The sequence below is a fragment of the Dromiciops gliroides genome, chromosome 1, assembly GCF_019393635.1.
Source record: "Dromiciops gliroides isolate mDroGli1 chromosome 1, mDroGli1.pri, whole genome shotgun sequence".
Taxonomy (NCBI): Eukaryota; Metazoa; Chordata; class Mammalia; order Microbiotheria; family Microbiotheriidae; genus Dromiciops; species Dromiciops gliroides.
This window is the reverse complement of record NC_057861.1, coordinates 281,831,565-281,843,827: the sequence shown is the minus strand read 5'-3', so window position 1 is coordinate 281,843,827 and position 12,263 is coordinate 281,831,565. Positions and strand designations below refer to the sequence as shown.

Sequence of the window (12,263 nt, the reverse complement as noted above, 5' to 3'; positions counted from 1 at the left end):
GAAAGTCATCTTGAGGACAAAGGAAAGAAAGCTTGGGTAAAACTTCCAATATTTATTCTTGAAAATATATTTAAAATGTTATCCATAAAGAACTTTACATACGGAATCACATGACTTGATTCCTGAATGGTTTAAATCATTTGTCAGTATGAATATAACTTCTATATCCCCTTTTCATTTTTAAAAATAATACACAGATTGATAGGGAGCATGACACTCATTCTCCTTTCCTTCCTTTTTGAGCCAAGTTGTCTACCTGAATCTACAATAACGATCAACAAGTTAAATTGAGCATTCTTACTGATCAGGTGAAGAGAAGTTTTGTGATCACTATAGGATAGTTATTTAATTATTGCAGCTTAGGCAAGTCATTAACTTCTGGGTCTTGGCTTGCTCATTTATAAAACAAAAGAATTGTACCACATAACCTCTGGTCCTCTCCAGTTCTAAGTCTTGTTCCTGTGATGTTATTTTTTCCTCATCTTTTAAAAAATTCTGAACCCCACACCAAATAAGTTGGGCATTTCCATATACAAGGTAAAATAAAAAAAAATATTGAACATAAAGTTCTAACTGTATTAAGAACAGCTTGCTTTTCTTCTTAGAATATCTAATAAAATCAGCATTTATTTTCAAAACTTCCCTTACCAGGTAATTTATACAATAAGAATGTTATAAAGAAAAACAGTTTTGAATAATTTAAGAATTCTGATCAATGAAATGACCAGTGTTGATTCCAGAGAACTGATGATAGGCATGCTGCCCACCTGCTGACACAAAGGTGATATGTGCACTCAGGATGCAGAAGAAAATATTGGCCATTGCTGATTGTTTTGTGTGACAAGGAGTTCTCCCTTCTTTATTTTTCTCCCATTCACCTTCCCTCCTTTCCTTCTGTCTTTAATTTGGGAGTAGGTGGAAAGGAGAAGGAGCTTGGAATTGGGTAGCCAGAAAGGAGTACTATTGAAACATTTTTTTAAATTTGCCAGGCAGAAAGCCAAAAAGAATCATGACAAGCAGGGCAGCTTTGAAAGTTAAATGTCAAATTTATTACATATTCAGAAAGAAAAGAAATCTATACATTATAGAGATCAATGTGCAGTTTCATTTATATCCTGTATTTTTGTTTTTCCATGTATATGGAAATGCCCATTTGGTTTTTAAATTAGAATAAAAAGAAATAAAACAAGCTCCCCCCACCTCATCTTGTTCCTACTTATCTTTGTTCTCTTCTCTTCTGTTACTAGCTTCACTTTAAATTTTTTTTCCATTTTTTCTTTATTAAGTGGTTTTCCCTTGGTTACATGTAAAGATAATTTTCAACAGTTGTTTTAGTAAGATTTTAAATTCCAAAATTTTTTCCTTCTCCCCTCCCCAAGACAGCAAGCAGATATAGGTAATGTATGTACAGTCATGTTAAACATGTTTCTACTTTATTTATGTTGTGAAAGAAGAATCAGAACAAACGGGAAAACACGAGAAAAAAAAAAAACAATAGAAAAAATGAAAATAGCATGATTCTATCTGTATTTAGACTCCATAGTTTTTTTCTGGCTGTGGAGAGCATTTTCCATCATGAGTCTTTTGGAATTGTCTTGGATCATTGTTGATCATCCCATAATGTTGCTGTTACGATGTTCTTCTGTACAATGTTCTCCTGTTACAATGTTTTTCTTGTTCTGCTCACTTCACTCAGCATCAATTTGTATAAGTTTTTCCAGGTTTTTATGAAATCCACCTGCTGATCGTTTCTTATAGCACAATAGCATTCAATTGCATTCATGTACAACACCTTGTTCAGCCATTCCCCAATTGATGGGCATTACCTCAGTTTCCAATTCTTTGCCAGCAGAAAAAGTGCTACTATAAACACTTTAGTACATATGGGTCCTTTCCCTTTTTTATGATTTCTTTGAGATATAGACCTAGTATTGGTATTTCTGGGTCAAGGGGTATGCATAGTTTTATAGTCCTTTGGGCATAGTTCCAAATTGCCCTCCAGAATGGTTAGATCAGTTCACAACTCCACCAACAACGCATTAGTGTTCTAATTTTCCCACATGTTCTCCAATATTTATCATTTTCCTTTTTTGTCATATTAGCCAATCTGATAGGTGTGAGGTGGTTCCTCAGAGTCAATTTTTTTTCTTTTATTAACCCCAGTCTTACCTTCCTTTGCTCCCCTCCCTCCAATTGCAAGAAAAATAAAACCTTTGCATCAAATATGATTGACAAGCCAAAGACCTCTTTAAATAGGCTATGACTTAAATTGTTTAGTTCATTCTGTACTTAAAGTTCATCACTTTGCAGCCAGGTGGGTATTGTTTCATTACTGACTAATCCTTTTTGAATTTGTGATCTATTATTGCTTTGATCAGAGTTCTTAAATCTTTAAAATCTTTAAAATCTTCTTACTTTACAATGTTATTGTTATTATACAAGTTAGATTGTGAGCTCCTTGAGTGCAGGGAATGTCTTTTTCCTCTATTTGTAACACCAGTGCTAGCACAGTGTCTTGCACATAGTAGATAATTAGTAAAATGCTTATTAACTTATTAATATATTCTCCTAGTTTTGCTCACTTAATTCTGCATCAGTTCATATAAATCTTCTTAGGTGTTTGACCAGTCATCACTGTCATCTTTTTTTATAGTTTAATGTCATTAATAGATGTATTTTCCCCCTTTGTTTTATTTTGTTTCCATTACTTATGTTCTGCTGCCTTCCAAAGCTTGAATTTTCCATAACTGCTGTTTTAGGTAGGAAAGAGTATATTTCTTTTGTTTTTTTGGTTTTGTTTTGTTGTTGTTTGTTTTTGCAGGGCAGTGAGGGTTAAGTGACTTGCCTAGGGTCACACAGCTAGTAAGTGTCAAGTGCCTGAGACTGGATTTGAACTCAGGTACTCCTGACTCCAGGGCCGGTGCTTTATCCACTGTGCTACCTAGCTGCCCCTGGAAAGAGTATATTTCTAATATTTAAATATAAAATTTTCAAGGTCATCATTGCCAGAATCAAAAATTAGTCTTTTAAAGGGAACTCCCAAAGTATGACCCAGAATAGAGATAACCAAGAAAAGGCTATGGAGAGGAGCCACTGGCAAAAGAATTGACCAAAAACAGATTAGCCTGGTTTTATTTCAGAAAGGACTAGATAACTTTGGGGTGAAGGAACACCTCTGCTATATATAATAAGATAGTGAGCTGTTTAAGAAACTACTTGAATGTAATGATATATTTATAACTTGAGATCTTGGTACCAGTTTGCTTTTTAGAATAATTTTATATTATGGGCTGATTGCATTTCTTGAAGAATATAGATCTGCTTTTTGGTCACTAGGTTTTAATTGTACAACCATTTTAAAGATGCTATCCTTATTCTTTAACTGAATTCTGTTATACTTATTATAAATATGGCATTTTATATGCTTTGTTTGGAAGATGACCTAATAAAAGCTAATATAATTATCATCTTGTTTTACATGAACTCTGAATTTTTATGTTTTGTGGCCTTCTTTTTTTGTTTGTTTGTTTGAATAAGTTTATTGTCTTAATCTGAAAATCTTCATAAAAAATTACAGATTTTGATGTTTTAACTGTCAGCCGCGCGCTCCTGGGCTCTGAGGAAACTTGCCTTCTTCTGAGCGACTCTGTCTTTCTTCTGCGCAAGGGACATTTTGGGGCGGTTCCATCTTTTCTTTTTAACTTCCCGCTTGGGTTTCTTTTCATACACTGGATTCTCCCTTATGCCAGCATGGGCTTTCTTGTACATCTCCTCCATCATGTCGGGAGTTATGTTGTTCTTTATATATTGTGAGAATTGTTTTTTATAAGCATCTTCATCTTCTTCCATGAAATAACGCATATAATCTGCAACATTTTGGCCCATGATGTGTTTACGATGTACTTCGGCATTAAATTCTTTGCTTTCTGAATCATACCCAGGGAAGCGTTTGGTACTGTGAGGAATAGACAGACCACCATCCACAGCTCCCTTAAGGGCTCCAAAGACTTTGTTTCCAGTGGTAGTTCTGGCAAGACCTGCATCCAGGTAGCATGTAAAAGCACCAGGCTGACCGTCAATGCTTTCCACATTGTATTCATCTCCAGTCACTTCCACCTGACCTTCATAGATCTTGTCCATGCCAAACCTATTAAGAAGCCGGCGGGCCAGCAAAAGACCTGTGCAATAAGCAGCAGCATAGTTTGTCAGGCCAACCTTCACACCGTACTTTGGTAACTCGTGGGCATAAGCGGCACAGACAATCATATCCCCTTCTATACGGGCATAAGCAATCTGGCAGATGATATCTCTGTTGGTGACCCGAACGATCATCCTGTATTTTGGTGTGTTATACTTGTTCTTATCCTGGATCACTAGCCGTTTCCGTGCATAATAATCAGTTTTTCCCTCTCGCCTTCTCCGGAATTTCACTTGGTACCTCTTGAAGTAGGCCTTATTCTTGACAACTTTAACGAACCCCATCCTGCAGAACGAGACCCGCTCCTTCGATACAGACCAGTGGGCCCCGCAGCACTAGGGGGAAAAAAGGGCCTGAGCCCCTGCGCAGGCGCAGTATGTGTTTTTGTGGCCTTCTAATCTATTCCTAGTTCCTTCTTTTGAGTTTGGTGGCTCTGAGCTATTTTTACAAACGTACCTTATGTGGTAGATTACATTGATAGATTTTTTAACTAGAAAAAAATTATTAAACATCTTTGAATAATGTTGGAAATTTAAACTTTATTTCCTGTTTTCTCAAGAAGGTTGATGACTTTCAGTCTTCTCAGAATCCCCCCACCCCCAAAAAATAGATGTTGGACTTTTTAAATATATCACGCATACAGTGTTTCACATTTTAAACCTTCTGTTCAATTTGGGGGGGGGGGCGATGGGGGTTAAGTGACTTGCCCAGGGTCACACAGCTAGTAAGTGTCAAGTGTCTGAGGCCAGATTTGAACTCAGGTACTCCTGAATCCAGAGCCGGTGCTTTATCCACTGCGCCACCTAGCCGCCCCCCCTTCTGTTCAATTTTAACTTGTAATATTTGATAGCAGACTACAGGATATAAAGGCTGAAACGATTGCTTTGTTATTGATAGTGAATGAGAACATATCAAATGAAACTTCTTTTCCATCCTTATCCTTTCAGAACTTCCCAACATCTGGTAGAAACTGGATTGCTGTCAGTGGTTATAATTACCAGCAAATACTGCCCAACATTTTACTCGTATAAATTTCTTTTTTTTATGTGGTTCATATTGAGTAGTTATAGAACTGAAATTTGAAAGTCTCAAAAAATTTTGACATTCACATGTTAATGTTGAAAGTAGACTATAGAAAATTTTTTAAATTCACATACGATTATTAGAACATGTGTTTAATGTGCTTTAACTTTGTAAAATGTACATTTATCCCTTATTTCTAATATACTTATGTCCTCTTTTATAATTATAAATGTAAATTAATTTTTACTGCATTGAACCACCAATCTAAGCTGATTTTTATGTATGGTATGTGATATTGCTTGTTATGTATATTGTGTGATATATAGATACATAAGCAGGTGCATTTTGACTTGTCTATTTCTCTCTACTTACTCCCATTTGAAAATAAAATTAGAAAAAAATTATTTCCCTTACCTACTTTCTTCCAGCTAAAGCCTCTGCTAGTTATTTATTCATATATCAATCATTTACACAGACAAAGCCAGAATGATCTAGTTCAGGGCTTCTTAACTTTTTACACTCATGACCCCTTTTTGACCAAGAAAGTTTTATGTGACCCTGGGTAAGTAGGTATATAAAATAGGTATACATAACCTTTTACTGTTGCCAAATTTTTCATGACTCCCCCCCCACCACATTCAGTTATGCGATCCCTTATGAGGTTGCGACTCATAGTTTAAGAAGCTTTGATCTAGTTCAGGGGGTTCCAAAGTTGAGTGTATAATATATGTTCCATTGAAGAAAGCTTTTCCTCCTAGAAAATAAGTAGGAAATAACGTTTTATTAATGTTTAGTAAACAGATCATCCTGGTGGCTTTGCTTCATCCATGTCAGATGGTCATGTGTCATGTACACATGTACAATGTATCCTGATGAATGGATATGAGTTGTACAACTTATAGGGGTTGGCCATAATGCCCTGATTCCATATATTCGGATGTGTGCCCAGTTAAGTAGATTTATATACTATGACAATAACTAACCCTTAGAAGATGACAAAGTATCTTGCAAAGAAACCATTGATTGAAGAAAATACTAATATTTTCTTGCAAGCACAAGCAAATAGTTCTAGTAGTTCTTAGTTCTACTAGGAGCTTTTCAGTAGCTCTACTAGGAGATAAAAACATATGACGAGAAAGAAACCACAAAATCTAAATTAGCAAGGGTATTTTAAATAAGACTTCATAGCCAATGAATCAATCAATTAATAAAGAGTTATTAAGTACACACTCTGTGCCATGCATGTACTCATACTCAGCATGGGATACAAAAGGGCAAAAGACATGCCCTCAGGGTGCTTACAATCTAATGGATTGCAACAGATAGTCACTCTTATTAATTATGAACCTTGCCTCAAATATATGTTGTGCTTTTTTGCCTTGAAATATTAGGTAATAATAGTATGAAACCCTCAAGATTAGCAAAACCTTAAAAAAACACTGATAAGCCTTTGTTGTTTAAAAAAAAGCAATGGGTGCCACCTGCATTAGAGAATTTTCTAATATCTTCTTTACAAAATTTCAGGGTTTTCTTAATCCACATGTTTAAAATGCTTTCAAATTAATTTCCAAGAATAGCTCTCCGGTATTAAGGTAGGCTAAAATTTACTGGCTGAATTTCAGCTTAAACTTGTGCATAATTGGTGGATAGTATTGAAAGAATGAGTGTCATATTTTAGCAAATACATCCAGTGATAGGATTCTTCTATTTCTATTCATGTATCTTTTTACCCATTGTGGTCATTAAAACCAAATATCAAAACAAATTCATCTTAGAAACAGCTTTGGTTATAAAAAGTGTTAAACTGAGATTTTAAAAAGAACAACAATGGAGCATTTAATCATTTCATTCTCATTAAAATATGTTTATTGAGCAAAAGTTTTCATACCATAAATAAATGAAGTAAATTTTTAAAAATAATTATTTATTTTCATCTTGTCTTTTTTAATGCTTTTTTGATATATGTTTATACTAGCTGATTAGATTGTTAAATGAATTAGTAGTACTGATTGATATGTTCAAATTTTGGTATAGGCTCAATTTTTTGCTGTTGAGCAATTTGATCAGAAAAGTTTGAAAATCACTGATCTAAGAGTACTCCAGTTCCTTAAAGAGCCTTAGTGAAGTCTTTCAGGGAAAACTTTGCATAAAAGTCAGACGTCTGAATACACAATCTTTACCCCTTTCCTCTGGCAGAGGTGAGAGAAAGTAAGAATGAGAATGAGCTGGTACTTATTCCTCTAGCAATATTAACATAACAACCTCTTTCTCCTCCTCCCCGGAATCCCCCATTTCTACTTGGCTCTTAATGTCCTGCTTAACTAGAAGTGATCTATATATAGTAACTGCCACTGCTTAGGGGTGAGTGTTGAGGGCTAGGAACAAGGTTAGCTCCTTTAGTCATAAGTTTGAAGACTTAGTGCATCTCTAACTGTTTGGGAAGCATCTGAGTGTGTTTGGGACAGTTGCCTGAGAGTCAATCAGCTTTAAATGCCACCTAACTAGAAACATCAATTTTGCAAATAACTTCACACCACTGCCCATTTTTAAAATGTTATGTCTCTGATTATTTAAAGCAGACCAGAAAAGAAAGGTATTTATAAGAGTTCTGTTAACATGGAATGATTGTGGGGTTGTCTAATAAACGGGAAGAAAAAACTAGCAACAAAAGATGCTTTTGAACCTGCAGCTGTAGCTTTCCAGGAAATTTGTGTTTTAGGTACCATTACATTATGATGAAAAAAACAGCATGGCACTTATCAGTCTTGAGTAGGTCTGTTCAGTTAGATTACTAAGATCAAAAGATGCTACCTCCTTTCTTATGCCATTTATCTCCATTTATTCCTTTTGAGGAAATATGTCAGTGATACCAGTCACAGAAAGATATAATTATCATGATGGTGCATTTTTTAAAAGTAACTTAATGACAAAAACCTAATCTCTTTTCTTAGATTATGGAGAAAGTATCTGATGCTGTCATTTTAATAAAATACGACTTGAGAAGTTTGCTGTAGGAATGGTTCCTTATCTTAAATTTGGCCCCACTGGAGTGTGAAGGAAGGGATTATGATATATTCTAAATGCAGTGACTCTATGCTGGATCCTCAGCAGTCCTGGTGGAACTGAGCAGCTTGAATTGGCCACATATTAAGACTTAGAGTAAAAGTTTTTTCAACTGAATAAGTAAAACAGTTGTTTCCCATTTTTCTTAAGTCTTAGATTTGTCTCCAAGATTGGGCTGCCATAATATACAGCAATGGCCTTTAGGGAAATGGTTTGCTCCCAACTGTCTGACTTTTTTTGTTCATGCCTTTTCCTTTTTCTTGAATGTTCCCTCCCCCACGTTCCAGACTTTGTGTCAGTCAGTCATCAAGCTTTCTACCAAGTACCTCTTATGTGTGGCAAGCCATGTACTAGGTATTGGGGGGGGAGGGTGTCAGAAATGAAACAACCCTGACCTCATTTCACTTTACTGAGACTGTGTATTATGCATATAATAATACACACTATAAAGAAACATGATGCAAAAAATAAAAGGCACTTCCATGAAAGGCAATAGCCACCATGAGAACGGAAAGGAGGTGGCCCTAGAGCTAAGAGGGTGGAGGAATCTAATGATAATGAGAAGCAATGCATTTCTAAGGCACAGAGGGACTGAGATAGAAAATGGAGTGTCAGTGTGAGGAGCAGGAGGAGGGCAATTTTGTCTGGTGCCTAGAGTGGATAATAAGAAGTCATATGTAAGTCTGGAAAGGTACCTTAGAACCAAATTATAAAGGACTTTAAAGTACCAAACTGAAAACTTGATAGTTGATCCTAGAGTTGATCCTAAAGTTCGTAGATTGTAGTGATTTCTTAACCCTGAGGAGTTTATCTTCGGGTCTAGACTTCTTTAGAAGACAGAAACAGGACTGGGAACACCCCCCCCCAATTCTTTTGGACACCAAGACTGTCCCTGTTATCCAGTATACTGCATTGCCTGAGCATACCATTCAGCAATGACTTTTTTCCCACTTCATAACTCAGCATTTTGGTTAATAAATAACAGCTGACAATTCTTAGGTTAACGAAGAACTTTATACTTTAACTCATTTATGCCTGTGAAGCAGGCAGAGTAGGTGTTATTATATCTCATATATGTGCGTATGGAAACTTAATCATAGAAAAATGAATGGACTTGTACAAGGTTATACATGTGGTTAAAAGCAGAGTGACATAGCATAACAAATCCAATGTGATCCTCCAATAATATTTACACGAAAGCTGGATCAGCATAAGCTATTACTAATATCGTTAACCTGAACAGTCCTATAATTCTGAAGCCTGTATCACTTATCTACTAGATTTTCAGCACCTTCAGTTCCAAAAGCCTAGGAAAACATGAGGTGGTTTTCTGCTGTCTTTGTCTTTTCATATATTGGTTATCTCTTCCTCTCCCGTGTGTTCAGTATCATCACTGTGAAGATGACCTCCAGATCTGTACCCCATAGTCTTTCTCCTTACTTCTCATTGTGCATCACTAATTACCTTTCAAACAAAACATCCTGGAGCTATCTTAAACTTGATATTATCCAGCACACAAACTTCCCAGTTACCGTCATGTCATCTACACTGTCTCGTCAGTTACCCAAATCTTACCATTTCAACCTTCACCACATCTCAGCACATTATAGCCGTCATCCTAATTCAGGCCCCTAATCACATCTGGAATATTGTTGTATCTTCCTAATTGATCTTCCCACAGCTGCTAAAATGATTTTTTTTTTTTGCAGGGCAGTGAGGGTTAAGTGACTTGCTCACGGTCACACAGCTAGTAAGTGTCAAGTGTCTGAGGTCAGATTTGAACTCAGGTCCTCCTGAATCCAAGGCTGGTACTTTCTCCACTGCACCACATAGCTTCCCCCCTAAAATGATTTTCTTACAGTGCAAATCAGACAGCCAGTAACCTCTACTCGCTTCCTATTAGCCTCTAGGATCAAATATAAAACTTCTTTTTTTGGCTTTTAAAGTTCATCTCTTAGCCCTTCCCTTGCTTTCAAGTCTTGTTATAGGTTAGTCCTATCATATATTCTAAAGTCTAGTCCTACTGACCTAATTGCTAACATGATGCTCTAGCCTTTGCAACTACTGTCCCCCATGTCTGGAATATTCTTTCTCTTCACCTCTGGCACCTGGAATCTGTGGCCGTCTTCAAAACTCAGTTCAAATGCGTTCTACAGAAGACTATTCCTGGTACTCTGGCCTGTTAGTGTCTTCCCTTTTATACTCTATGTCTTGTAAACATACAGATTAATGTCCTTGTCACAGCACCTGTGTAAATGTAATTTTTTTTAAACCTGGGCCAAGGAGAGTTAAGTGACTTGCCCGGAGTCACACAGCTAGTAAGTGTCAAGTGTCTGAGGCCGGATTTGAACTCAGGTCCTTCTGAATCTAAGGCTGGTGCTTTCTCCACTGTACCACCTTAGCTGCCCCCCAAAATATAAATTCTTTGAGGGCCAGATCCATTTTTGCCTTTTCTTTGTCTCCCCAGCATTTTACATAGCATCTGACATATGATAAGCCCTTTTAAAAATTCTTTGCTTGAATGATTTCTGTTCTCTAACAGGCTTTCCCCCTATCCTCTGTCAGATAAGAATTTGGACTTGGTGACAGTGTCACCCCATACTTCCAACTTATCACTACCCTATCACGACTGTGTCTTTCCAGTTGGCCTCTTGAACTGAATGTACAATTGTTCCCACTTTCCTTAAATGATAGCGTTTATTGATCTGCTTGTACATGGCCCTTTTTCAAAAATCTGGATTTGGATGGTAGCTGAGGCAACTAGCAGTATTTGGACATCTAGAACCATGCCAGATGAAGCAGTATGCCTTTTTATTCATTAAGACAAATGACAATTGTTGGACTTGGAAGGGTATTTTGAGGCCCGAATTTGTATTATGGAGATATGTCATCTGTTAATTTCTAAAAATTGTAATCATAAATTTATGAAAATTTGTAACAAAATTTATTTTAAAAAATAAGGAGCTTATGTGTTATTTATTTTTGTTTTTGTTTTTTTGTTTGTTTTTTTGTTTTTTTCAGGGCAATGGGAGTTAAGTGACTTGCCCAGGGTCACACAGCTAGTAAGTGTCAAGTGTCTGAGGCCGGATTTGAACTCAGGTACTCCTGAATCCAGGGCCGGTGCTTTATCCACTGCGCCACCTAGCCGCCCCCTGTATTATTTATTTTTAATAATGACTGGTATTTATGTAGCATTTTAAGGTTTGCAAAGTGGTTTACAAATCGCTATCTTAAACCCCATCTCTTCTATTAACATAGATGTATGACTCAACTATTTGTTCTTAGTTTCTTTGATGTCATATTATTGGTTGAGTTCATATGGATGTCACCTATGGAATGCCTTTGACTCTTGGATCTTAGCCATTTAATTGGCTCTCAGGAGAAATAAGCCATTTTGGGATTCATTAGACAAATGCAGTGGTACTTACCTGTTGTCAGCTTTTACAATTACTTTATGAACTGAAGTTTCTTCCAAAAGTATTTCTGTAAATTTTTAAATTGTTTATCTTGTATTCTGAGAATATCTTCTTATCTCCTTTCTTCTCTCCTTTGGCAAAGAAAATCTTGCTACAAGAGTTTTGTTTTTCTTTTTACCTTAGTTGTGTTGGGAGGGAAAGAAAACACTTTTATGTTAATTGAAAAAATAAGATTACATTTTAAAAGAGTTTGAAAATTTTCCATTTAAAAGACACTGTATAGGTATCATTTACATTAAAATGTCTTTTTTTCCTGTTAAGTGGTGATTTTGGGGAAACCAGTGAGTGTCTTAAAATATTCACTTTCAGATTTCATCTTGTTAACCTTATGTTACCAAAGTATTTACATTTTGTAAGATCTGCCTTCACCTGCTGGTTCAATTTGACATACAGATTCCAGTTGAAAACATTTAGTCCCTATTCTTCCTTGGCACACATTGAGAATTTTACAGTTCAAGTTCGAATAACATTTTGATATTGTTGAAGAAAGTTTCTAAGACATG

General features: G+C 36.1%; 2 protein-coding genes across 10 annotated transcripts in view; one reads left to right on the top strand and one right to left on the bottom strand.

Annotated features, from left to right (window-relative positions):
• NCOA2 (nuclear receptor coactivator 2) overlaps positions 1 to 12,263 on the top strand; it is a 361,979-nt gene that overhangs the window by 220,223 nt on the left and 129,493 nt on the right. The gene's annotated exons all lie outside the window — the stretch shown is intronic.
• LOC122743557 (60S ribosomal protein L5-like) lies at positions 3,512 to 4,547 on the bottom strand. The gene has a single exon (XM_043988615.1). It carries the CDS (start codon positions 4,480 to 4,482, stop codon positions 3,589 to 3,591), a length of 894 nt encoding a protein of 297 aa, XP_043844550.1. The 5' UTR covers positions 4,483 to 4,547; the 3' UTR covers positions 3,512 to 3,588.